Source organism: Oncorhynchus gorbuscha, linkage group LG01, assembly GCF_021184085.1.
Source record: "Oncorhynchus gorbuscha isolate QuinsamMale2020 ecotype Even-year linkage group LG01, OgorEven_v1.0, whole genome shotgun sequence".
Lineage (NCBI taxonomy): Eukaryota > Metazoa > Chordata > Actinopteri > Salmoniformes > Salmonidae > Oncorhynchus > Oncorhynchus gorbuscha.
In genome coordinates this window covers 10,935,776-10,963,651 of record NC_060173.1, presented here as the reverse complement: position 1 = coordinate 10,963,651, position 27,876 = coordinate 10,935,776, and the positions used below count along the sequence as shown (strand labels likewise).

The 27,876-nt window shown below is 43.0% G+C and overlaps 2 protein-coding genes across 6 annotated transcripts; both read left to right on the top strand.

Annotated features, from left to right (window-relative positions):
• The first annotated feature begins 1,630 nt into the window (after positions 1-1,630).
• LOC124032830 (interleukin-17 receptor A) lies at positions 1,631-9,175 on the top strand. 2 transcript variants are annotated; one of them, XM_046344895.1, is made up of 13 exons: positions 1,631-1,873; positions 4,126-4,150; positions 4,407-4,562; positions 4,761-4,885; positions 5,014-5,134; positions 5,226-5,273; positions 5,372-5,520; positions 6,683-6,757; positions 6,841-6,910; positions 7,022-7,132; positions 7,257-7,420; positions 7,690-8,030; positions 8,538-9,175. In XM_046344895.1, the coding sequence occupies exons 1-13, from the start codon at positions 1,778-1,780 to the stop codon at positions 9,088-9,090; spliced, it is 2,034 nt and encodes a 677-aa protein (XP_046200851.1). In that variant the 5' UTR covers positions 1,631-1,777; the 3' UTR covers positions 9,091-9,175. The 2 variants fall into 2 exon arrangements, with proteins under 2 accessions (XP_046200851.1, XP_046200852.1); XM_046344896.1 differs by lacking the exon at positions 1,631-1,873 and adding an exon at positions 2,036-2,191.
• Positions 9,176-9,369: 194 nt separating this feature from the next.
• On the top strand, positions 9,370-27,847 carry zgc:136858 (uncharacterized protein LOC678543 homolog). Of its 4 annotated transcripts, none has more exons than XM_046344894.1 (20): positions 9,370-9,526; positions 16,560-16,645; positions 16,758-16,846; positions 17,134-17,248; positions 17,583-17,757; positions 17,859-17,970; positions 18,921-19,027; positions 19,240-19,366; positions 19,557-19,677; positions 22,637-22,722; positions 22,937-23,076; positions 23,225-23,284; positions 23,387-23,450; positions 25,186-25,280; positions 25,496-25,624; positions 26,012-26,126; positions 26,385-26,522; positions 26,807-26,973; positions 27,174-27,253; positions 27,337-27,847. In XM_046344894.1, exons 2-20 carry the CDS (start codon positions 16,635-16,637, stop codon positions 27,536-27,538), a joined length of 2,133 nt encoding a protein of 710 aa, XP_046200850.1. In that variant the 5' UTR covers positions 9,370-9,526; positions 16,560-16,634; the 3' UTR covers positions 27,539-27,847. The 4 variants fall into 4 exon arrangements, with proteins under 4 accessions (XP_046200850.1, XP_046200847.1, XP_046200848.1 ...); XM_046344891.1 differs by having other exon boundaries at positions 9,375-9,526; positions 27,171-27,253; XM_046344892.1 differs by lacking the exon at positions 9,370-9,526 and adding an exon at positions 11,718-11,760 and having other exon boundaries at positions 27,171-27,253.
• The last annotated feature ends 29 nt before the right edge of the window (positions 27,848-27,876 follow it).

The following is a 27,876-nucleotide window of genomic DNA, read 5'->3' as shown; positions in this document are numbered from 1 at the left end:
CACCCCTGTTATAAAGATCACCACCACCACTGTTATAAAGATCACCAACGCCCCTGTTATAAAGATCACCACCCCCACTGTTCCTTTCTAGCTGGAACAAAGCACTACTGTAACATCTATTTTTACATTAAACAATTTGGGATCAAAAAGAAACAAATACCATGATGGTGTCTGTCTGAACTAGATTGGAGTGTGCATTTGATTCGATACAACGTTCAGTGCTCATGCACTAGTACACCCTCATCAAGCAGAGGTAGGCGACCCTTGGTCCTGGAGCGTCGCAGACACTTTGTGTTTTTCTTTTAAATTTGACCCAACCTGAAAGACCAGGTGTGTTGTATTTAGTCAATCGCTGAACTGATCAATTAGCTCAGTTGGTCAGATGTGGTGCCTAGTTGGAACAGAATCCTGCAGTACCTTCAGAGTTCCAGGAACAGGGTTGCCCTGATCTACGTAATGGATCCAAATAGCAGCTAGAGGGCAGGTGTCAATCTTTAGCCTGGTCCCAGATCTGTTTGTGCCGTCTTGCTAATTTATACGACCATAGCAGACATAGGAGTTGGCAACTCAGCACAAACAGATCTAGGACCAGGCTAGTCAATCTGCCATAGTGTTATGTAAGCTGATCTGACTAGAGCTTTGTCTACATCCCAAATAGCACCTTCTTCCCGACATAGTTCACCATGGGCGCTGGTAAAAAAAAAAAAAACGGTGTGCACTATGTAGGGAATAGGATGCCATTTGGGACAGAGCTCTAAGCTGGCTGTCAGTGAACAGTACAGAAACAGCTGTAAGAAGAGCCAGGACTGAGCACACACAATCCCTGGTCACAGATCAATCTTTAGGATTTAAGCCCGATAATGAAACAACTGACGCTGGGATATCTGGGGTTCAGTGTAGATAAGCCGGCAACGTGTTTGTAGATCACAGTGTTGAGCCTGTGATCGAGGTTGAGAATGTATACAGATCCATTGGGGATTCGGCTGAGAGAACATTCCAACACATTCCCACTCGGCGTTGATGAGTAATGGTGTATTCTCCGGATTAGAAGTGGTAGGATTAGACTACAGTTAAATATACAGTAATCAACACGTTCATTTTTATACATGAGTTATTGGATGTATTTTTATGAATACTAAGAGGTTTCAAAACCCAAACATATTTACTTTTTTTATAGTGTAGAAATTGGACTATATACAGTCAGAAAGGCATAGATGGGCTAATATACAGTCAGAAAGGCATAGATGGGCTAATATACAGTCAGAAAGGCAGTCAGTCAGAAAGGCATAGATGGGCTAATATACAGTCAGAAAGGCAGTCAGAAAGGCAGTCAGTCAGAAAGGCATAGATGGGCTAATATACAGTCAGAAAGGCAGTCAGAAAGGCAGTCAGTCAGAAAGGCATAGATGGGCTAATATCCATATAATCCAAACACAGTATACCAACACCAATCTAGAATACTTGAGGATCCTGACTAGACAGGGCAAAGACATCTAGTAGGTGCCTCCCTCTAGTGGCTGATGTGTGATAAGAAAACAACCTAATGTGTCATTTCCTTCAAATTATGATGTTTATCAGTACAAATTCACCAGAGACATTTACCTCAAAGCATTTCCTTGTTCAAGCCTGCACATGTCCTCCTGCAAGCTACCTGTATTTCATTCTCAGAATTGAAGGCTTCACATTGTACCATCACAACACATCTCCAACACGCGTTATCCTTATTGTGTACATAGGCCTGCGTTTTCAGGGACGTGCAGAACATTTCTCGAGGACAATGGACCTGTACTGTGTTTGGTTGATCATCTTTGGACTGACTCTGACGTCAACTCTCAGGATTCTGGAATGGCCACCCCTGAACTGCACACAACTGGTATGTTTTAACCAACACAGTTGTTCTCTACTGTAATTAACTGTAGAAATGCATCGCAAATTATCAAAACACGCTGGGACTATGCGCACTGGAGAGCGCCCGTCACGTGACACATTCCACTCCATTGTATTTTACTAATTTGGCGCAATACAGCCAAACACACTTTGCAAATGTTTTTGTTGTTGTTTGTTCATGTTTCAAGCGTACGCCTGCTAATAGTACACATGTCCCAAGTTTCTACATAAAATATCTAAAGGCGAGAAGGAAGTTAAATAACAAATTGATTTTAAATGGACCTGTACTCAGAAGTGAATTGTGGTGAGTACACGCCACTGATCATGAGAGAGCAAGCCAGTCAGGTCCCATTTTTATCCAGCAGAGGCTCTCAGGAATTTAGATGTTCTATTTTCATAGCCACTGAGGGTTTTTTCCTCATCTTTATTCATTTAATGTTTATGTGATGTTATGTTCTGAGATGTTGAAATGTATAGGCTAATACATTGAGAGTATTGATTATATAATAAGATATTGTCATTGAAGAAACACCTGTTGAGGTGCATTTTGGATTATACCAGTTTTAAGGATTGGGTTTTTCATCTGTTCAGGTTGCTTATAGAGTTCCACAGTGGAGGTGTCATAATACCCATAAAACCTAGTGGTCAAACAAGGAAATGGTTCCAATCGTTTTTTTCCACGATCAATTTTTCCCATAGGGGATTTTAGAAACACAAAATAAGGGCTGTTTTAAGCATAGTTTTACCCTGGCGTGATGTTTTGATAACCATGTAATTCTCTCGGACAGGGTGACTTTTATCAATATATTCAGCTTTATTTACTCTCAGATCCGAAAATGCTAACTATCATCAAAGTAGACATCATCAAATCCCCACAAGCTCCTGCACATCATCTCTTGCAGACACCTTTGCTAACAAGTATTGTGTCAATTTAAAAATTGCACAGAACAGTTCACAGAATTGTCAATTTAAAGAAATGTAGCCAATTTATTCATTGCTATATTTAGCTAACATTAGATAGTTAATCCAGAGATTCATAACTTTGCCTCAATTCGGCAGTCTCCTCCAGATCATTGTGGTATTTGTAGTTCTTTATGATAGCCACATTAGCAGATAATTAGCATTTCATTTTTTTGTGGGGAAAATACAGGTGAATATATTGATAAAAGTCACCTTGTCTAAGAGAGATTTACACGGTTATCAAAATGTCATGCCATGGTAAGACTACATGAAATACAGCCCTTTTTTTAAGTGTTTCTAAAATCCCCTTTGGGAAAAAGGAATGGTGGAAAACAACTGGAACCATTTCAAATCAAAATCAAATCAAATTTATTTATATAGCCCTTCGTACATCAGCTGATATCTCAAAGTGCTGTACAGAAACCCAGCCTAAAACCCCAAACAGCAAGCAATGCAGGTGTAGAAGCACGGTGGCTCGGAAAAACTCCCCAGAAAGGCCAAAACCTATGAAGAAACCTAGAGTGGAACCAGGCTATGTGGGGTGGCCAGTCCTCTTCTGGCTGTGCCGGGTGGAGATTATAATAGAACATGGCCAAGATGTTCAAATGTTCATAAATGACCAGCATGGTCGAATAGTAATAAGGCAGAACAGTTGAAACTGGAGCAGCAGCACGGCCAGGTGGACTGGGGACAGCAAGGAGTCATCATGCCAGGTAATCTTGAGACATGGTCCTAGGGCTCCGAGAGAGAGAAAGAAAGAGAGAAAGAGAGAATTAGAGAGAGCATACTTAAATTCACACAGGACACTGGATAAGACAGGAGAAGTACTCCAGATATAACAAACTGACCCTACCCCCCCCCCCCCCCCGACACATAAACTACTGCAGCATAAATACTGGAGGCTGAGACAGGAGGGGTTAGGAGACACTGTGGCCCCATCCAATGATACCCCCGGACATTTCCTTCATTGATCTCTAGGTTTTATGGGTATTATGACTCATACTGTGGTACTCTATTCAGGGGAGTATTAGGCTGTTAGTTATTTAGCGATTCTACGTTTATATTCCAGTATTCGTCAACGTTTTGTAAATATCCACGTGTTCAGCTCACCTTCTGCACCTGGAAATAAATACCACGATTTTGCACCTGACTCTTTATGCTTCTCAATCGGACCGCCTGACAAGACTGCCTAGGATCCGTTATCTTCCTCTCACTTCATTGTATTTGTTGTAATAGCCTATTGCACAGTATACCTTTTATTTCATTTTTGTTTTCCAGGATCTTCAATGCAGCGTTCAAATTAGTAAGTGTCATCTGACTATGGGGAATGTATCTTGTCTTGATTGCTGTAAATACCGGGTACACAGTTGGAAAAAACCCAAGGGGGTTTCTGTATTATAAAAATAGCATAGTGAAATGCTAAATCATGACATGTGCAGTTAAACATAAATATTGTTAACTTGTACAGTATTTTGTTCAATACATTTCAATATGTTCAATGATGATAAACACTGTGAATACAGATCATTCATTGTCATACCATCTATTGAATCTGCCAGATAACTGTTCAGACGACGGCTGGATTAAACCCAGACACCAGGCGCCTAACGGTCCTCTGTGGCACTCAGGTTCACAGCAGCATGTGTTTGTGAGGAGAGGGGAGAGTGGTGATCTGCTACCCGTGATGTCTCTGAGCTGGAGCCTTCAGATCAATGGTAATGTACACAGCGGTTCTTATTATTTGATAGGCAAGTAAAACTGGATGCTTGCTTCTGCTGTTGTGCCGTTGAAACAAGGCATTTCATCCCTAATCGGTTCCCGGTGCGCTGCAGTGCGTTGCGACAGACCCTGGGCTCTAGCAGCTCCAACAATGATGTAATCATTTTCTTCTTCTTCCTTGATCTAATCAACAGGAGGTGTAATCAATGGGACCAGTGGGACCGAGGTGCACGTCACTGAAGAGGACAGCAATCAAAGCATATGTGTCCGATACATCTTCCATAACGAAATACAAAACATGATGATTAACTGGAAGCCGGTAAAACAATGATACTGGATGTGAATCTGAGTGATGGAGGTTTGCTGAAAGGTGGAAATTAATAGTCAGATATGAAAAGAACCTTCTGTTTCGTTAGACTGATATCTATTTACTTGACTTTCTCTTAGTGGACATTTTCCTTGGACAGAGTTGTGGTGGACCCCGAAAACAATTATTCTGTTTCGATCTACAACTTACCAAAACCAGACCTGGGGAATTACAGACTTGACAAAATCTTTACAATCCCTGGTGAGGCAGACATGGAATTAGATTGGAAAAGTGATTCGGTTAAACTTCTGCATGTGTATTAAAATGTACACCTGTATGCCCTCATGACCAGGATGCAGGGATCCAAGCATAAAAGCAGCCAAGGTGTGTTTGGAAAACGGTAAGGCTCACAATTACAGTCAGGTAATAGTTAATACAGAAAGTAATCAAGGGCTTGGATATATCTACAACAACACTGAGTATGTTGCATCATTCCAGGCAGTCTTTGGGATCCCCAGTTGTCCTGGACTGTGTCAGTGGATGGAGGAGAGAGACTGATCATCACAGTGGGTTTTAATACAGCTGAGTTCTCTGACGAATACCAGATATCCATCCAGAACACTCAACACTCACAGCATGTCATGAGGGTAGGTATCTGTGGTCAACAACACTCACAACATGTCATGAGGGTAGGTATCTGTGGTCAACAACACTCACAGCATGTCATGAGGGTAGGTACCTGTGGTCAACAACACTCACAACATGTCACGAGGGTAGGTATCTGTGGTCAACAACACTCACAACATGTCACGAGGGTAGGTATCTGTGGTCAACAACACTCACAACATGTCACGAGGGTAGGTACCTGTGGTCAACAACACTCACAACATGTCACGAGGGTAGGTATCTGTGGTCAACAACACTCACAACATGTCACGAGGGTAGGTATCTGTGGTCAACAACACTCACAACATGTCACGAGGGTAGGTACCTGTGGTCAACAACACTCACAACATGTCACGAGGGTAGGTATCTGTGGTCAACAACACTCACAACATGTCACGAGGGTAGGTATCTGTGGTCAACAACACTCACAACATGTCACGAGGGTAGGTATCTGTGGTCAACAACACTCACAACATGTCACGAGGGTAGGTATCTGTGGTCAACAACACTCACAACATGTCACGAGGGTAGGTATCTGTGGTCAACAACACTCACAACATGTCACGAGGGTAGGTATCTGTGGTCAACAACACTCACAACATGTCACGAGGGTAGGTATCTGTGGTCAACAACACTCACAACATGTCACGAGGGTAGGTATCTGTGGTCAACAACACTCACAACATGTCACGAGGGTAGGTATCTGTGGTCAACAACACTCACAACATGTCACGAGGGTAGGTATCTGTGGTCAACAACACTCACAACATGTCACGAGGGTAGGTATCTGTGGTCAACAACACTCACAACATGTCACGAGGGTAGGTATCTGTGGTCAACAACACTCACAACATGTCACGAGGGTAGGTATCTGTGGTCAACAACACTCACAACATGTCACGAGGGTAGGTATCTGTGGTCAACAACACTCACAACATGTCACGAGGGTAGGTACCTGTGGTCAACAACACTCACATGTCACGAGGGTAGGTATCTGTGGTCAACAACACTCACAACATGTCACGAGGGTAGGTATCTGTGGTCAACAGCACTCAATGATGAAACATCGGTAATTGATTACTGTGTTCCTGGAACTTATTACTGTGTCATGATTTCTTCAATTCCCTTCAATTCACGTTTCAGGAGAATAGAACATCATTGAATGTGACTTTTGAACTGGATGTATGGCAGCTGCCTCCATGTGAAATGCTAATTGTGGTAAGTTTCATTTCCTACAGCAACCATTTGTTTTCAATTTCACTGACTGACCTAACCACAAACATACTTTTTTCTCTCAAAAGATTCAGCCATTTTTTATACGGTGCAAGAGCAACTGTTTACATCACCAGACAAAGTGTAACTACTGCTCCTGTGAGTAAAATGTATTTGCCTTCTAAATTACTTATTTTGTCCAACGGTCATCTCATTGATTTCCACTTTTATCTTTGTCTGATAAATTAATTGTATTGTTTTTTTCCCCAGACTATCAAAGGCCTCCCACTTACAGCCGATCTTTGATAATAAAAGCATTACTGGGGCTAATCATGGCTGGTGGTTTCCTGACTTATTTGCTGCAAAAAACATCCCATACAGGTTTGTTGGTTAATAGATGAACCTTTCACTAAATAAAAACAGAATAGTAAACTACATGCCTCAACTGATAAAATATTGTTTATATTTCTGCGCACTCTATTCCATTTCTTCTTCTCCTTCCTAGATCCAGGAAGCCAGCTCCTGACCACGCCCAGAGGTGAACTGGAGGGAGTCCAAATACAAGAGAGGAAAAGGAAAGTCCTCATCATCTACTCTCCGGACCATCCTCTGTATATAGAGATCGTCCTGAAGCTCTGCGCTTTCCTCATGGCTAAGTGTGGCATAGAGGTGAGAACGAGGACCACGATGGACATTTTGACTGTTGTCTGTTGATATTATTGTGTTTTTAATCCTCTATGATTTTTTAAATGTATGTATTGTGACTAGGGCACCTCTATGGGATGGATCTAGCCTAGTCCTGGATTTGAAATCCTACTCAATAATGAATCTCCATTGAAATAGTGTTGTGAAATACTGTAGGCTTAATCTGTGTCTGGAAACCAGCCCTATATGTACATTCAATTTGTCAAATAAAGTGAATTAATTGACTCATTTAGGTTGTGCTGGACCTGCTGGACTCTGCCCGGCTGGGCATTGTGGGTAGTGTCCAGTGGCTGGACTGGCAGAGGGAACAGATTGTTAAATCCTCAGACAAGATCCTAATCCTGTGTTCACGAGGGGTAAGGGCCAAATGGAGAGCAATGTGTGATGGTGCCGAAACCCGGGTGATCCTGAGAGAGGAGGTACGTTCCCCCATGGGGGACATGCTCACCCCTGCGCTCAGCCTCCTGGTGCCCAGCTTTGTGAGATCTGGAACGTTCCAGAACTACATGGTGGCTTACTTTGAGGACGTTTGTTCCGAGGAGGATGTTCCATCTCCGTTTAACATCATAGTGAGGTACTGTCATAGGGAGGGAGGGAGGGAGGGAGGGAGGGAGGGAGGGAGGGAGAGAGGGAGGGAGAGAGACAGAGACAGAGGGAGACAGAGACAGAGGGAGAGAGAGAGAGAGAGAGACATAGAGAGGAGAGAGAGGGAGACACAGAGAGAGACAGAGAGACAGAGAGAGAGAGAGAGAGAGAGACAGAGACAGAGACAGACACAGCGAGAGAGAGAGACACAGAGAGAGAGAGAGAGACAGAGACAGAGACACAGCAAGAGAGAGAGACAGAGAGAGAGAGAGACACAGAGAGAGAGAGAGAGAGAGAGAGAGAGAGAGAGACAGAGACACAGAGAGAGAGAGAGACAGAGAGAGAGAGAGAGAGACATAGAGAGTGAGACAGAGAGAGAGACAGAGACCCAGAGAGAGAGAGAGACAGAGACACAGAGAGAGACAGAGACAGAGAGACAGAGACAGAGAGAGACAGAGAGATACCTGCCATGACTCATTCCTGTTCCCCTTTACAGGTACAAACTCATGAAGCATTTTGAGGAGCTCTTCTTCAGGATCCTGGATAAAGAGAAACATGAGCCAGGGCGAGTGAATCGCATTGAAGGCATCACCGAGGACCAGTATTTTCAATGTCCCTCAGGGAAAGCATTGCGGGAAGCAGTGGAGGCTTTCCATGCCTATCAGCTGGAGCATCCAAACTGGTTTGAGGATGAACTAGTAAAGGACACAGATGAGGACGTGGAGGAACCTTCCCTGGAGCATCATGCTATAGAACAACCAACTGAGAGCCTCCTCACCATCAGACAGAGTGTGCCAGAGTGCATAGAAGATGGACCTTCCTCTCCCATCAATGATGTGACACCGGCAGAGAGGGATCACACGGTGTACTCTGCAACCCTTCACATGACAGAGGGACTCAATGAATCCAAACCATTTCCTCTCTCGGCGCACACACATATATGTGTTTCCCATCCAGCTGAGCAAGATGGGTCCTGTAACTCTGTCTCGGTAGGTTGGTATCCCTCTGTCAGCACACTTAAAGAAGGAACAGCAGTGCAATTTCACTGATGCCGCTAGGGAGTGATCCATCCCCAAGCCCACGCAGTGCACCACATCATCATCTTGAAGACATCTTGGGTTCAACTAATGTCTGTATGGGGTCAACAGGGACATACCAAAGAGAGGTCTATGAGAGGGTGTCAGTGTCACATACTGCAACTCATCTAACGTTACAGGCCCCACCACAAGCATATGTGGACCCTGTTGCACAGTGTCTTCCTATGACCTTTTGAGAGTGAAGACCGCGCACGTGTAACAGTCGAGGGGGAAGCTCATAATGCTCTCAGTTGTGGAGTGAGGGGAACATGGAATGTGTCCAGGACAGAACGAAGTAACGACTCTCAAACCCACCTGCAACTCAATACAGTTTAAAGGCATTTAACATTTTGGTCATTTATCCAATGCTCTTAACCAGAGCAACTCATAGTCAGTGCATTCAACTAAGGTAGGTAAGACAACCACATATCACAGTCATTGCATGTTCTAAAACTTAAATGAAGCAGCTATAACCAAAATCAGTGCTAGTTAAAAAAAGACAAGTGTTTGTGCAAGAAAAACAAGTACAACAATAAGGTGTTCATAGAGACTCACTGTGTTTAGTTCACTCTATCGTTATCCTGCTGTGTTCAGTAAGTAAGCATTTCATGGTACTGTGTACACTACACTGTATTTTATGCATATGACAAGTAGATTTGATCAGGTAACTCTGTAGAAGGGACAGTTTTATATTTACTGGGGTGGGGGAGTGGACCAAAATAGGGGAGGGTTGTCAAACTTTATTTTTGCTTTGGGGATGGTTGTGTAGTTTTTTATTTGGCACAGAGGAGGGTAGTGTGTTTTTTCGCTGGTTTACATTACCCACCTTTATTGTGCAATCCCGGTCACTTTTAAAATATTTGTACTGTGTACATATATATTTATGTATTTTTATTTTTTTACTGACAAATCAAATCAATCAATCCAAACTGTGCAGCTGCCATTTGATAAGTTGAAAGAGACAACTGCTTAAAAACACCCCAAAAGTTTAATGAGGTAAAGGGGGGTCACCCAGTAACATACTACTTGAGTAAAAGTCCAAGTAATTGGTTTTAAATATGCTTAAGTATCAAAAGCAAATGGAATTGCTAAAATGTGCTTGAGTATCAAAAGTAAAAATCATAAAAAATTCCTTATATTAAACAAACCAGACGGCAAATCAATCAATCAAATGTATTTATAAAACTCTTCTTACATCAGCTGATACCACCCATACGTAGAATGTATGCACACATGACTGTAAGTCGCTTTGGATAAAAGCGTCTGCTAAATGGCATATATTATTATTATTATATCTCAAAGTGCTGTACAGAAACCCAGCCTAAAACCCCAAACAGCAAGCAATGCAGGTGTAGAAGCACGGTGGCTAGGAAAAACTCCCTAGAAAGGCCAAAACCTAGGAAGAAACCTAGAGAGGATCCAGGCTACAAGGGGTGGCTGTGCCGGCACCATGTCTTATTTTATTTTTATTGCCGAATTGCCAGGGGCCCTCTCCAACACTCAGCTATAATTTACAGACGAAGCATTTGTGTTTAGTGAGTCTGCCAAATCAGATGCAGTAGGGATGACCAGGGATGTTCTCTTGATAAGTGTGAATTTTCCTGTAAAAATGTAACCAGTACTTTTGGGTGAAAAAAAGTTAAAGTACATTATTTTATTTCAGAATGAAGTTAAAAGTAAAAGTTGCCAAAAATATAAATAGTAAAGTACAGATACTACTTAAGTAGTACTTTAATGTATTTTTAAGGTATTTTTACTTAAGTACTTTACACCACTGATTTTCTGTTTGTCAAGATTGACATAGTCTATTTATTGTGGTGTTGAAAACACAACCCATGATTTTGAAGTGCCCAAGTCAGTATGTTTTGTTTATTGGTTGAGTGGTATATTGGCACTGTCACGCCCTGATCATAGAGAGCCCTTAGTTCTCTATGGTGTAGGTCAGGGCGTGACCAGGGCTTGATCTAGTATAGATATTTTTATGTGGGTGCTAATATGGTTCTCAATTAGAGGCAGCTGTTTATCGTTGCCTCTGATTGGGGATCATATTTAGGTAGGTTGCTTCCCCACCTGCATTTGTGGGATATTATTTTGTGGTTTGTGCATGTGAACCACGTAGTCACGTTTCGGTCTTAGTTTATTGATTTATTTTGTTTTGCTCTTGTTAAGTTTCACTTTATAATAAATATGTGGAACTCAACATCCGCTGAGCCTTGGTCCGTCTCTCCTCACTCACGTGACAGGCACAGAAACCTGTAGGTGGAAAATGTGTTGTGTCGGCCTAGTGAAAGAGGCAGGGAGAATGAGCTTGCATGAAATCAACCATATTTTATTTAATTACTCATGTGTTTCATTATATATTCAACTTTTTGATACCAGAGTAGCTCTTTTCTTAGCAAATTGTGTAACTGTGTGCATTGATACTAATGGATATATTTTAAGATATAGTTTTCTTATTCATATCATGTTAATTCCCAATTGCATAAACTCAAACTGGGTGAAACTGGGTGAGTAGATACAGGTCAGAGTTCTCATGGTAAAGGCAAGCAAACTGTGTCAACAAAAGGCATGGCAGGGTCAAAGTTCACTCACTTTTCTGGTGAAAAAGTCTCTCATTCCTGAGTTTCTCACACACTGGAGAAGGTAAGCATTAAGAGCAGTATTGTTGGTAATGAGCTGATATGAATTATGGGAAATGGAATGCCTAGTGCCATGTATACAAATATGTTAGTTATTATCAATTAATTAATATGCCTTAAATAATAACTTAGGGATTTTGGGATTTTGGCAATGAAACCCGTTATCCCCAGAGTCAGATGAACTTGTGTATACCATTTGTATGTCTCTGCGTGCAGTTTGAAGGAAGTTTCTAACTAGCTTTAGCACATTTGCTCTAGTTAGGATTGGCTCTATTCAGCTGTGTTGTTGGCTAGATATTGAACAAGTGTCCTGAAGAGAGAGCACATTTTCTATGCCAGGTGAAATCGCGCATCACTAGCTCATTGTTATGTATGTATCAAAATCAATATAACTATAAAACAGCTAAAACATATACAGCTACTTCGTTATTTTGGCTGCACTGTTTGACATGACTGTAAATTAGCTGTAGTTGACTTAACAAGCAAGTGATAGGAACGTTACCAGCCAGTATGGAAATGGACCATTTAGAACGAACGGCTTGGGTCAAGTACAAAGATGCAGAACAGAAGGACTGAACGACTGGTACAGAACATAAAGACTGGGTACAGAACATAAAGACTGGGTACAGAACAGAAGGACTGAACGACTGGGTACAGAACATAAAGACTGAACGACTGGGTACAGAACATAAAGACTGAACGACTGGGTACAGAACATAAAGACTGAACGACTGGGTACAGAACATAAAGACTGGGTACAGAACATAAAGACTGAACGACTGGGTACAGAACATAAAGACTGAACGACTGGGTACAGAACATAAAGACTGAACGACTGGGTACAGAACATAAAGACTGAACGACTGGGTACAGAACATAAAGACTGGGTACAGAACATAAAGACTGAACGACTGGGTACAGAACATATAGACTGGGTACAGAACATATAGACTGGGTACAGAACATATAGACTGAAAGACTGGGTACAGAACATATAGACTGAACGACTGGGTACAGAACATATAGACTGGGTACAGAACATAAAGACTGGGTACAGAACATATAGACTGGGTACAGAACATATAGACTGAAAGACTGGGTACAGAACATAAAGACTGAACGACTGGGTACAGAACATATAGACTGAACGACTGGGTACAGAACATATAGACTGGGTACAGAACATAAAGACTGGGTACAGAACACAAAGACTGGGTACAGAACATAAAGACTGAACGACTGGGTACAGAACATAAAGACTGAACGACTGGGTACAGAACATATAGACTGAAAGACTGGGTACAGAACATATAGACTGAACGACTGGGTACAGAACATAAAGACTGAACGACTGGGTACAGAACATAAAGACTGGGTACAGAACATATAGACTGAACGACTGGGTACAGAACATAAAGACTGAAAGACTGGGTACAGAACATAAAGACTGAAAGACTGGGTACAGAACATATAGACTGAACGACTGGGTACAGAACATATAGACTGGGTACAGAACATAAAGACTGAAAGACTGGGTACAGAACATAAAGACTGAACGACTGGGTACAGAACATAAAGACTGAACGACTGGGTACAGAACATAAAGACTGAACGACTGGGTACAGAACATATAGACTGGGTAAACATAAAGACTGGGTACAGAACACAAAGACTGGGTACAGAACATAAAGACTGAGACTGGGTACAGAACATAAAGACTGAACGACTGGGTACAGAACATATAGACTGAAAGACTGGGTACAGAACATATAGACTGACACTGGGTACAGAACATAAAGATCTTTGTCCCTGGGTACAGAACATAAAGACTTTTTTACAGAACATTTAGACTGTGGTACAGAACATATAGACTGAACGACTGGGTACAGAATATAAAGACTGAAAGACTGGGTACAGAACATAAAGACTGAAAGACTGGGTACAGAATCTTATAAAAGACTTTGAACTGTTTTTCTGGGATTGAACATATAGACTGGGTACAGAACATAAAGACTGAAAGACTGGGTACAGAACATATAGACTGAGCGGTATGACGGCTGCGTGGTCCCATGGTGTTTATACTTGCGTACTATTGTTTGTACAGATGAATGTGGTACATTCATGGGTTTGGAAATTGCTCTCATGGATGAACCAGACTTGTGGAGGTCTTCAATTTTTCTGAGGAAATTGTAGAGGTCTTGGTTTTCCCATGATGTCAAGCAAAGAGGCACTGAGTTTGAAGGTAGGCCTTGAAATACATCCACAGGTACACCTCCAATTGACTCAAATGATGTCAATAAGCCTATCAGAATCTTCTAAAGTCATTTTCCAAGCTGTTTAAAGGCACAGTCAACTTAGTGTATGTAAACCTCTGACCCACTGGAATTGTGATATAGTGAATTATAAGTTAAATAATCTGTCTGTTAACAATTGTTGGAAAAACTATAGTTTAGCAAGAAATGTGGAGTGGTTGAAAAACGAGTGTCAATGACTCCATTCTAAGTGTATGTAAACTTCTGACTTCAACTGTAAGTACCTCAGCATCTGAATGGAGTTTTAGGTTAATATCAAGTAAATACAATACAATTTTCAATTAAGAAAGTATGCTTTCAAAGTGAGTTTACAACTTCAACATGCACAACACTGACATTTCATTAACATAACATTAACATTTTAATGGTTTAAATATACAGAGACACACCGGACCACACAATTACAAATACATCAGCTGCTGGACAGAGTATACAGAATGTATGATTCTCATGTATAGCTCTCACAGCTGATGTACAGAGTGACAGTTTAGTTTCTCAGGCTGTTTTCACATCAGAAAAAGCTGAGGTTGACTGTGGGGCTAAAATGTAAACACAATCCCCATTTTTGACTTTGGTTCCAGCAACCAAATGTTTAGACGTGAATGTTATGCAGGTGAAGGAGGACCCAAACGCGACTTAACAGAAACAGAGTTTATTAATGCTCAAAACCGAATAACTGAAATCCTCTAGATAGTAGAGGGGAAAACAACTGGAGAAGCGGCCACAGACTGCAGGTCGCTTCGGGTAGGCGCAGGCCGTAGTCAACTGAGACACCTGCTCACACGCAGCGTCTGAAGAAGGCACAAAACACGACAGGACAGGGTGATACACAATCACGGCAAAAAACACGACAGGACAGGGCGAAACGCAATTACAGCATGGAATACAAAACAAGGAACCGATGGAACAGGAACGGATCACAAAGGAATAAATAGGGAGTCTAATCAGGGGGAAAGGATCGGGAACAGGTGTGGGAAGACTAAATGATGATTAGGGGAATAGGAACAGCTGGGAGCAGGAACGGAACGACAGAGAGAAGAGAGAGCGAGAGAGTGAAAGGGGGAGGGGGAGAGAGAGGGATAGAACCAAACAAGACCAGCAGAGGGAAACGAATAGCATGGGGAGCACAGGGACAAGACATGACAATAAATGACAAACATGACAGTGAACCTCAAGGACTAGGTTGATACGTATCTGTACAGACAGCCTCCGAGACAAAGTAGTTCCAGTTCTCTCTCTCCACCTTTCCTCCCCTACTCTTTCTCCTGTGTAGCAACATCTCAGATTGTCTTGTGCTCCCCTTGCTCTCTTTCACCCGTCTTGTCTTAGTGTGTAGTTATCTCCTCCCATTAGTCTCTCTCAGTCCGTTAGAGTGCAGGTGAGTTGGAGTGATGAAGGGCCACCTCACTGACAACTCTGCAGTGAGCACCACACAGTCACCCACAACTATACACAGTCACCCACAACTATACCCTCTGTTAGTGTGAGACGAGTCTCAGTTACTCTAAGGCAAACAGGGTGCATGTAGTCAATAATGAACGTTGTGACCATGCCTATGTTCAACAGGGTAACAGGAGATTGTCCTTTATTGTGATTTTCTTCTGCCTGTCTCAAACTGATCTGTGTGGACTGTAGCTGGTTTATCTCGGAACGTCATGATTCTCGACATAGACCCTTCCTGAGTGCAGCGCTCACACCCACTGTACCCATAAGGGCCCTTAATGTTATTGTATGGAATAATCTTGCTGGAGCATCACAAATGAAACAACCAAAATGCAAAGGAATGATTTCCCTGCCACATTAAAACCCTCCTGATGGCTGATTTCACAGCCTCATCTCAGCCCCAAAGGGGCCCCGCTCAGTCATGTTTGCTGGGTAAGGCCCGAGGAGGTGTGGTATATGGCCAATATACCACGGCTAAGGGCTGTTCTTTTGCACGGAGAGCCTGAATACAGCCCTTTGCCATGGTATATTGGCCATATACCACAAACCCCCGAGGTGCCATATTGCTATTATAAACTGGTTACCAATGTAATTAGAGCAGTACAAATAAATGTTTTGTCATATGGTGGTATCGGGCCTGATATACCACGGCTGTCAGCCAATCAGCATTCAGGGATTGAACCACCCAGTTTATAATGTGTAATAAGGCCTTTTTTGTGTGTGAACTTTATACATTATGTGACCCTAACTTTGACAGAGCCCTTTCCTCAATTATTTTTTAAAGTAGTAGTTCTATTAAGTTACAATTGACTGGGTTTTTCTCTACCAGTGTGACTTAATATGAATAAGTATACCTTTATTTTGAATCAGTTCTTGAATGTAGCAGGATGAGAATACAAAACACTTATTTCACAATGTTGCAGGCAGCACTGATATTCCCGGGTGTAGATTTACTGCTGTGTGCCCCAATAGGGGGGGGGGGTTCCTTTATCCCAACTAACTAGAGCATGGAAATCTGCTTAAAGGGTGAATTGTGTGTGCCTTGCAGTGACTTGGTTGGCTACTCACTGCTGCTTTTGATGCCCGGGAGTCAAAGGCTGAGAAATCTGGTTTGTTTTCCATCATGAAATTAAGGTAACTCCCTGTGATTACGTTTTGTGCAATTTTGACAAAAGTTTGGTTGTTGTTTTTAAAATGTTATTCTTGAATTCTGATCAGTTTATTCTGCTTTCATTGTTTCCCTCAGATATTCTGAGTTGAAGTTGCTGAAGGAAGTATCTGCACAACTCTTAAAACGTGGCATCACAACATTTCACAGGAGATTATGCAAAAATGGTAATGTCAGCTATAATAATGCTATAATAATGCTATAATAATGCTATAATAATGCTATAATAATGCTATAATAATGCTATAATAATGCTATAATAATGCTATAATAATGCTATAATAATGCTATAATAATGCTATAATAATGCTATAATAATGCTATAATAATGCTGTAATAATGAAAAAAAATATTAAAAGACTTGACTTTGAACTTACCCTCATTGTAGTATTGAAGTCGGATTCAAATATTTATATTCTTTATATTTCTAAAAAAGTATCCTCCTCCCCTCCAGATGGTCTCTTCCTTGTCCACCCGGCAGTGTCCCAGGCATTGGCAGAAAACAGAGCAGTGGTGGCACTAGAGAGCACCATCATCACCCATGGCATGCCATACCCACACAACCTGAGGTATGTGCTGCAAAGATGTCAACATGTGAAGGACTTTGTTAGACAGAAAGTCCCTGATATAAAATATAATCCATGCTATCAAGTTTATTTATTTTAGCAACCTTACATGTACCTACCTCATTTAGCAGACGCTCTTATCCAGAGAGACTTACAGGAGCAATTAGTGCCTTGCTCAAGGGCACATCACCAGATGTTTCACTTAGTTGGCTCAGGGAATCGAACCAGCAACCTTTCCGGTTACTGGCCACACGGTCTTAACCACTAGATTACCTGCCGCCCTTAATTCAGTATTAGAAGTTACTGCTTTCAACAGTCACTGTTTTTCCTCATTCAGCACAGCCAAAGCGGTAGAAGCCATAGTAAGGACAGAGGGAGCCATTCCTGCCACTGTTGGGCTGCTCCAGGGGAGGGTTCGTGTGGGGTTGTCTTCAGAAGAACTGGACTACCTAGCACGGAGTAAGACGTCGCTGAAAGTGTCCCGCCGAGACCTGCCCTACGCCATCAGCAAGGTGAGCACCTGTCAAGGTTGGACAAACAACTGAAAAGCCACTCCATTCAGTCTTATTCAGATTGAATACCTTGCTTACCGGTGTGTGTGTATGTTCTCCAGGGTCTCTGTGGTGGCACTACGGTTTCAGGCACCATGATAGCAGCACACAGAGCCGGTATCCATGTCTTTGTCACTGGGGGTGTTGGAGGAGTGCACCGAGATGGAGAGAATAGTAAGTACAATATCCCAAAGTGAAATGTTATTGGTTGGAACCTACTGTAGCCTCAGTGAAATGTAATTAGTTTGAAGCTACTGTAGACTCAGTGAAATGTTATTGGTTTGAAGCTATTGTAGCCTCAGTGAAATGTAATTAGTTTGAATCTACTGTAGCCTCAGTGAAATGTTATTGGTTGGATGCTACTGTAGCCTCAGTGAAATGTTATTGGTTGTAGCCTCAGTGAAATGTTATTGGTTGGATGCTACTGTAGCCTCAGTGAAATGTTATTGGTTTGAAGCTACTGTAGCCTCAGTGAAATGTTATTGGTTGGAATCTACTGTAGCCTCAGTGAAATGTTATTGGTTGGACGCTACTGTAGCCTCAGTGAAATGTTATTGGTTGGACGCTACTGTAGCCTCAGTGAAATGTTATTGGTTGGATGCTACTGTAGCCTCAGTGAAATGTTATTGGTTGGACGCTACTGTAGCCTCAGTGAAATGTTATTGGTTTGAAGCTACTGTAGCCTCAGTGAAATGTTATTGGTTGGACGCTACTGTAGCCTCAGTGAAATGTTATTGTTATTGGTTGAAATGTTATTGGTTGGACGCTACTGTAGCCTCAGTGAAATGTTATTGGTTTGAAGCTACTGTAGCCTCAGTGAAATGTTATTGGTTGGACGCTACTGTAGCCTCAGTGAAATGTTATTGGTTGGACGCTACTGTAGCCTCAGTGAAATGTTATTGGTTGGACGCTACTGTAGCCTCAGTGAAATGTTATTGGTTGGACGCTACTGTAGCCTCAGTGAAATGTTATTGGTTGGATGCTACTGTAGCCTCAGTGAAATGTTATTGGTTGGATGCTACTGTAGCCTCAGTGAAATTACACAGCAGGGAGACTTCATGTTTAGGATACAGAAATAGAAAACAACAAAATGTATTGAAATTGTTAACTGACCATCTTCTCAGGTATGGATATCAGTGCAGATCTGACAGAGCTAGGCAGGACTCCCATTGCTGTGGTCTCAGCTGGAGTGAAGTCCATTCTCGACATTGGCCGCACCCTGGAGTACTTGGTTAGTGGTTATTGCTAGATGGTATTATACATGGACAAATGCAGAGAGTCCATTGCAAGAGATTCCATTGCAAGAGATTCCATTGCAAGAGATTCCATTGCAAGAGATTCCATTGCAAGAGATTCCATTGCAAGAGATTCCATTGCAAGAGATTCCATTGCAAGAGATTCCATTACATTGCAAATAATGAGTAATAATTGTGTTTTCTTCAGGAGACACAGGGTGTGTGTGTCGCCACATTTGGGACCTCCATGAATTTCCCCGCTTTCTTCTCTCCACAAAGTGGGTTTACCTCCCCTTACCATGTCAACAATGCTGAGGAGGCTGCAGATCTCATTGGTGACGCAGCTCAATATTTTATGTCTGAGTAGCAACATTTTCCAACTGACTCGAAATTGCTGTTATTTCAGGGTCATTCTGAGCTGATAATCTAGGCATGATTATAAGATATCATGCTTATGACAAATCTTACACTGTATTGTGACTGCATCATAATGTACTATACCTGTCTCTTTCCCCTGGCCTACAGCGGGTAACCTGTCCCTGGGTCTACAGAGTGGCCTGCTGCTGGCTGTGCCAATCCCTAAGGAGCATGCAGCATCTGGAGAACAGATTGAGAACGCTATACAGGCTGCACTGGCAGAGGCTAAGTAAGGAAACACTGCATTGTAACATAATATTATCTCTCCACCTGACTTGACTGGAGTTGAGTTAAGCAATAAGGCCCGAGGAGGTGTGGTATATGGCCAATATACCACGACTAACGGCTATTCTTTAAGCACGACACAACACGGAGTGCCTGGACACAGCCCTTAGCCGTGGTATATTGGCCACATAACACAAACCCCTAGGTGCCTTGTTGCTATTAAAAAACGGGTTACCAACGTAACTAGAGCAGTAAAAATAAATGTTTTGTCATACCCGTGGTATATGGCCTGATATTTTTATTTCTTTATTTTATTTTACCTTTATTTAACCAGGTAGGCAAGTTGAGAACAAGTTCTCATTTACAATTGCGACCTGGCCAAGATAAAGCAAAGCAGTTCGACAGATACAACGACACCGAGTTACACATGGAGTAAAACAAACATACAGTCAATAATACAGTATAAACAAGTCTATATACAATGTGAGCAAATCAGGTGAGAAGGGAGGTAAAGGCAAAAAAGGCCATGGTGGCAAAGTAAATACAATATAGCAAGTAAAACACTGGAATGGTAGCTTTGCAATGGAAGAATGTGCAAAGTAGAAATAAAAATAATGGGGTGCAAAGGAGCAAAATAAATAAATAAATTAAATACAGTTGGGAAAGAGGTAGTTGTTTGGGCTAAATTATAGGTGGGCTATGTACAGGTGCAGTAATCTGTAAGATGCTCTGACAGTTGGTGCTTAAAGCTAGTGAGGGAGATAAGTGTTTTCAGTTTCAGAGATTTTTGTAGTTCGTTCCAGTCATTGGCAGCAGAGAACTGGAAGGAGAGGCGGCCAAAGAAAGAATTGGTTTTGGGGGTGACTAGAGAGATATACCTGCTGGAGCGTGTGCTACAGGTGGGAGATGCTATGGTGACCAGCGAGCTGAGATAAGGGGGACTTTACCTAGCAGGGTCTTGTAGATGACATGGAGCCAGTGGGTTTGGCGACGAGTATGAAGCGAGGGCCAGCCAACGAGAGCGTACAGGTCGCAATGGTGGGTAGTATATGGGGCTTTGGTGACAAAATGGATTGCACTGTGATAGACTGCATCCAATTTGTTGAGTAGGGTATTGGAGGCTATTTTGTAAATGACATCGCCAAAGTCGAGGATTGGTAGGATGGTCAGTTTCACAAGGGTATGTTTGGCAGCATGAGTGAAGGATGCTTTGTTGCGAAATAGGAAGCCAATTCTAGATTTAACTTTGGATTGGAGATGTTTGATATGGGTCTGGAAGGAGAGTTTACAGTCTAACCAGACACCTAAGTATTTGTAGTTGTCCACGTATTCTAAGTCAGAGCCGTCCAGAGTAGTGATGTTGGACAGGCGGGTAGGTGCAGGTAGCGATCGGTTGAAGAGCATGCATTTAGTTTTACTTGTATTTAAGAGCAATTGGAGGCCACGGAAGGAGAGTTGTATGGCATTGAAGCTTGCCTGGAGGGTTGTTAACACAGTGTCCAAAGAAGGGCCGGAAGTATACAGAATAGTGTCGTCTGCGTAGAGGTGGATCAGGGACTCACCAGCAGCAAGAGCGACCTCATTGATGTATACAGAGAAGAGAGTCGGTCCAAGAATTGAACCCTGTGGCACCCCCATAGAGACTGCCAGAGGTCCGGACAGCAGACCCTCCGATTTGACACACTGAACTCTATCAGAGAAGTAGTTGGTGAACCAGGCGAGGCAATCATTTGAGAAACCAAGGCTGTCGAGTCTGCCGATGAGTATGTGGTGGTTGACAGAATCGAAAGCCTTGGCCAGATCAATGAATACGGCTGCACAGTAATGTTTCTTATCGATGGCGGTTAAGATATCGTTTAGGACCTTGAGCGTGGCTGAGGTGCACCCATGACCAGCTCTGAAACCAGATTGCATAGCAGAGAAGGTATGGTGAGATTCGAAATGGTCGGTAATCTGTTTGTTGACTTGGCTTTCTAAGACCTTAGAAAGGCATGGTAGGATAGATATAGGTCTGTAGCAGTTTGGGTCAAGAGTGTCCTCCCCTTTGAAGAGGGGGATGACCGCAGCTGCTTTCCAATCGTTGGGAATCTCAGACGACACGAAAGAGAGGTTGAACAGGCTAGTAATAGGGGTGGCAACAATTTTGGCAGATAATTTTAGAAAGAAAGGGTCCAGATTGTCTAGCCCGGCTGATTTGTAGGGGTCCAGATTTTTCAGCTCTTTCAGAACATCAGCTGAATGGATTTGGGAGAAGGAGAAATGGGGAAGGCTTGGGCGAGTTGCTGTTGGGGGTGCAGTGCTGTTGACCGGGGTAGGAGTAGCCAGGTGGAAAGCATGGCCAGCTGTAGAAAAATGCTTATTGAAATGCTCAATTATGGTGGATTTACCAGTGGTGACAGTGTTTCCTATCTTCAGTGCAGTGGGCAGCTGGGAGGAGGTGTTCTTATTCTCCATGGACTTTACAGTGTCCCAGAACTTTTTATATACTACGGCTGTCAGCCAATTACCATTCAGGGCTTGACCCACCCAGTTTATAATCCCCAATACATGTTTTTGGATATGTATGTTGCCTACTGGTAAATACCCATTAAATTGCTGAGTGTTTATATATGGAGTGTGCTACTTTCTTTATTTTCATAGTTTATAGTTTATTCGCCGTTAGTCAGCACCTCCACACAAACACATTTTTCTGGGTGTGCGCCAGCTCATGTTTTTTTTAGCCTACTAAGGTATTGCTATAAAGCCCTATTTATTGAGAACTTTTCATGGTCTGTCTATGCTGGTGTAGTTTTCTGAACAGTTATTTCCTGATCTCTAGATAGCCGCTTGTATGACTGACAACACAGGAAGTTGCTTATCAGAGTTCCTGTTTGGTTGCCTTGATATGACAAGAAAAATATCAGCATTTCACCTCAGGCACGCGATTTAACTCTCTGTTTCCTTCGTACGTATTTCCCCTGTAGTGTTAAAGGTATCAGAGGAAGGGATTTGACGCCCTTCATTCTTCAAAAGGTCAACGAACTGACCCGAGGAAAGTCCCTCCAGGCTAGTATCCTTCTCAGATCAATAACGTGGTGTGAGAAAACCACGCTGCAGAGAGAGAGGGAGGGATCATATCAGAGTCATTGTTAGTGTAAGAATTATTATTTTTTAAATTATAATAATCGGACATAATTGTGGTTTTTATAACTTGTTTTATCGATGTATAACTGAATGTTTGTATCATCATTACATTAAAGTCCCTTAATCTGATATTCCCAAAGATATCGCTCTCATTCATAATAATGCCAGGGTAGGCAGTCAGATAGCCTGTGCACTGTCTAAACGAATGCAGAAGAAGACTTGGACACCTGCTCCTCACGGAAAGGAGAGAGAGAATGATTCGGACTCTCAGCCAAACATTGTGAGTACTAGTCATATGTTCATCATCAATACACGTGAACCAATCACTCTTGTCTTGCAGAGCACATCATTTTTCTTACTCTGGTTTTAGCTTGATGGACAGTGTGTAACATGCTTAGTGTACAATAACACTGGCTCTTTCATCGCAGGTTGTCATAGGTGGTGTGAATGTGGATTTTATTGCCAAGGGGAAAACAGATAAGCTAGTGGTACGTTCACACAAACTCTGCTAATGTCAAGCATCTACTACTGCATGTCTGGAATATTCAATTGATGGCAATGACACATGGGTTTGTTTGATTGCTCAACAGTTTGGACAGACGAATCCTGGAAGTGTCTGCCAGTCATTTGGTGGAGTAGGAAAGAACCTTGCTGGTTAGTTATTTAAAGCAATAAGGAACCTCGGGGGTTTGTAGTATATGGCCAATATACCACGGCTAAGGGCTGTTCTTATGCACCACTCAACGCGGAGTGCCTGGACACAGCCCTTAGCCGTGGTATATTGGCCATATATCACAAACCCCCAAGGTGCCTTATTGCGTTTATAAACTGGTTCTCAACGTAATTAGAGCAGTACAAATACATGTTTTGTCATAGAATGCTGTTCATTGAATACAGCTCGGCATACAACACAGTAGTGCCCACTAAACTCATCACTAAGTCAATGACCCTGGGACTAAACACCTTCCTCTGCAACTGGATACTGGACTTTCTGATGGGCCACCCCCAGGTGGTAAGGGTAGGCATCAACACGTCTGCCATGCTAATCCTCAACACTGGGGCCCCTCAGGGGTGCGTGCTTAGTCCCCTCCTGTACTCCCCGTTTACCAACGACTGCATGGCTAAACACAACTCCAACACCATCATTAAGTTTGCTGACGACACAACAGTGGTAGGATGTCAGAGACCTGGCAGTGTGGTGCCAGGACAACAACCTCTCCCTCAATGTAAGCAAGACAAAGGAGATGATCATGGACTACAGGAAAAGGCGGGCTGAACAGGCCCCCATTAACATCGACGGGGCTGTAGTGGAGCGGGTCGGGAGTTTCAAGTTCGTTGGTGTCCACATCACTAATGAACTATCACGGTCCAAACACACCAAGACAGTCGTGACGAGGGCACGACAACACCTTTTCCCCCTCAGGAGATTGAAAACATTTGCCATGGGTCCCCAGATCCTTAAAGTTATACAGCTGCACCATCGAGAGCATCCTGACCGGTTGGGTCACCGCCTGGCATAGCATCAGGCGCTACAGAGGGTAGTGAGAACGGCCCAGTACATCACTGGGGCCGAGATTCCTGCCATCCAGGACCTGTATACTAGGCGGTGTCAGAGGAAAGCCCTAAAAATTGTCAGAGACTCCAGTCACCCAAGTCATAGACTGTTTTTCTCTGCTACCACACGGCAAGCGGTACCGGAGCGCCAGGTCCAAAAGGCTCCCTAACAGCTTCTACCCCTAAGCCATAAGACTGCAGAGCAATTAATCAAATGGCCACCGGACTATTTATCAGACTATTTACATTGACCCCCCGCTGCACCAATGTGTCGGAGGAAACACCATGCACCTGGTGACATGGTTAGCGTGCACTGCGCCCGGCCCGCCACAGGATTTGCTAGTGCGCGATGTGACAAGGATATCCCTAACGGCCAAACCCTCTCTAACCAGGGCGACGTTAGGCCAATTGTGCATCGCCCCACAGACCTCCCAGTCGCGGTCGGCTGCGACAAAGCCTGGGCGCGAACCCAGAGTCTCTGGTGGCACATATAGTGCCCGAGACCACTGTGCCACCCGGGGGGCCTACTGTGTTACTTTTTATTATTTTTTACTTTAGTCTACTTGGTAAATATTTTCGTAACTCTTTCTTGAACTGCACTGTTGGTTAAGGGCTTCTAAGTAAGCATTTCACGGTAAGGTCTACACTTGTTGTATTTGGCGCATGTGACAAATAAAGTTTGATTTGATTTCAGCATTCAGGGCTCAAAGCACCAGTTTATAATGTGCAATTATGTCTACATAGCTCCTATATGTGGAAAAAGGGTTAATGAACCTTTTACATTGAGTGAAACAGTTTAATGTTGACTTCTTTTGTGTGATATTTTACCCACCAGACTCTCTGAGCAGAATGGGCCAAAGACCTCTGTTCATCTCAGCTATTGGAACTGACTCTCACAGTGATGCTGTGCTGAACTACTGTCGGCACATGGTATGTATGTGGAGAAGATTTAGAGAGGTGTTCTGAGTTGAGATCAGCATGTTTCCATTCAAATCAGAGTTGTGCGAGTTACTTATCTCAACTCTAAATCAGGCCTTTAATAAGTGGTGACAACTGAATGTTATGACCATGTGCAAAGCGGAATGAATCCCTCTCTCCCATAGTATTCTGGCATGACATTCTTTCCTTTTTTGATTTTCCTTTAGAACACCAGTGGTGTTGCTGTGCTTAAGGACCAGCGGACCGCCACTTATTGTGCCGTAATCACTGAGAGCGGGGATCTGAGTCTGGGATTAGGCGACATGGACATTCACCAGCAAATCACAGAGCAGTATGTGAGTATTTCTGGGGCTCCCACGTGATGTAGCAGTCTAAGGCAGTGCATCTCAGGGCTTGAAGGGGTCACTACAGACCCTGGTTCGATTCCGGGCTGTATCACAACCAGCCGTGATTGGGAGTCCCATAGGGCGGCGCACAATTGGTCCAGCTTCGTCCGAGTTTGGCTGGGGTAGGCCACCATTGAAAATGTAACTGACTTGCCTAGTTAAATAAAGGTTTAATAAAAAGAAATATTTCTGATGGAGGTACTTCATCTACATTTAAACTGTAAAAATAATCTGATTTACTACACATAAAAGTACACATCAAATGTTCTTGTTCATTATTGTGTTTTTTATAGAATAGCACTGAAAAATAACAACTTTGCCCATCTCTACATACAGGTGTCCCAGTTTGAGGAGAAGCTCTCAGCAGCCTCTCTCATGTGTTTGGACGGCAATATACCCATCTCCACCATCAACTATGTTTGCTCTGTCGCCAAGAAGCATGCAGTGCCAGGTTAGCATATAGAGCTGAACGCTTTGACAGTCATCAATAGTGATCCATCACCATTTTCTTACCATCAGGGCATCGCTGTGTGATCAGGGCCCATATTCACAAAGAATCTGTGTGGGAGTGCTGATCTAGGATCACGTCCTCCCTCCCCATGTCATCTTTTTCATTATGATCTAAAAAGGCAAAACGATCCTATATCATCACTCCCTCTCTGAGACGCTATATGAATACAGACCCTGATGTGATAAACTTGTGTTGCAGTGTGGTATGAGCCAACTGATTGTGACAAGGCCTGCAAGCCTTTCCTGTCAGACAGCTGGAAAGCCCTGGCCTACACCTCCCCCAACCTGGCTGAGCTGTGTACCATGAACAAGGCATTGGGCCTCCTGACACCTGCAGGTATGATAATCAGTCATTCCTGCACTGAGATCATTTCTTGAGCCTACTGTATATAATATGTAATTAGCCTGGACGCAGCTATCTTTGTGCTGTGGAGCCCACTCCTATGCTTGGTGTAACAGTGACCATAGGAGTTGACACTTCACAAGACATCACAAACAGATTTGAGTCCGGGCTAGTATAATAGGTAATGCACACACTATGAAGTCTTTGTTTGAAAGCTCATCATCATGCACAAACTCCTGTCTGATTAATGAGGATGAGATCTTGTCTTGTGGTGTCAGTGCTGCCTAGCTCTGTGGAGGAAGTGCTAAGCTGTGCCATGGCTCTCGCACGCCCCCTGCTGGACCACCTGCAGTGTGTGGTGGTCACCCTGGGGGCCATGGGAGTGCTGCTGTGTGGAGAACATAACGCTGGGTCTGTAGACCTGCAGCCTAGGAGAGGAACAAGGGTAAGATGATACTATGTGTGTGTGTGTGTGTGTGTGTGTGTGTGTGTGTGTGTGTGTGTGTGTGTGTGTGTGTGTGTGTGTGTGTGTGTGTGTGTGTGTGTGTGTGTGTGTGTGTGTGTGTGTGTGTGTGTGTGTGTGTGTGTGTGTGTGTGTTATATCTCTGAACATTATGGTGATGATGTTTTTTTGTTTTCCAGAAGGGTCGGCTATGTGCCGTCCACTACTCTGCTCTGGCTCAGACCGCAGCCGAAATGGTGAATGTCTCAGGAGCCGGAGATAGGTCGGTAGCTATCTAGGGATAAAAAAAACAAATCTCCATAGGTGAATGTTGGTTTCCCACACACCCCTCTCTTCCCTCCTTAGTCTTGTAGGTGGGATATTGGCTGGTATGTTCCAGAGCAGAGACACTCACAGCTGTGTTAGGATGGGGCTCCTGGCAGCACGCCTGTCACTGGCCTCCCCACATCCCGTCTGCACCACTCTGACCACAGACTCTGTGGACCCAAACAAGTTCCAACCACCCCAATCGTGGCCTCAACCCAACATCCTGTGGATGGAGGAATGAAGAAAGATCCATTACTATTATGTTATTATCTTGTTCAACCATCAACATAACTTTTCAATGTTTAGTTCAGGGGTGTCAAACTCATTTTATCCAATGGGCATTTGGTCTTCATCGAGGTCCAGAGAGCTGCACTGAAAATTGGTTATATTTCATCGCTGTCAAAATTAGCTAAATATTGTCCATCGTTTTGGGAATTTATTATGCTCTCTGACTGTCTAGCTTTCCATTATGTAATTGTTTGACACCCCTGATGCTGTTAATTTGTATACATTTTGTCATAATTTTCAATAAAGTACTTTAATGCTTCGACTTACTAAACTACTGTATTTCAAATGCCC

Coding starts and splice junctions, on each gene's coding strand:
- LOC124032830 (XM_046344895.1), top strand. CDS start 1,778: ATGGACCTGTACTGTGTTTGGTTGATCATCTTTGGACTGACTCTGACG. Junction 5,135..5,225: donor CAAAATCTTTACAATCCCTG/GTGAGGCAGACA, acceptor CCTCATGACCAG/GATGCAGGGATCCAAGCATA. Junction 6,911..7,021: donor AAAGTGTAACTACTGCTCCT/GTGAGTAAAATG, acceptor TTTTTTCCCCAG/ACTATCAAAGGCCTCCCACT.
- zgc:136858 (XM_046344891.1), top strand. Junction 16,847..17,133: donor CAGGAGATTATGCAAAAATG/GTAATGTCAGCT, acceptor CCTCCCCTCCAG/ATGGTCTCTTCCTTGTCCAC. Junction 17,249..17,582: donor CCATACCCACACAACCTGAG/GTATGTGCTGCA, acceptor TTCCTCATTCAG/CACAGCCAAAGCGGTAGAAG.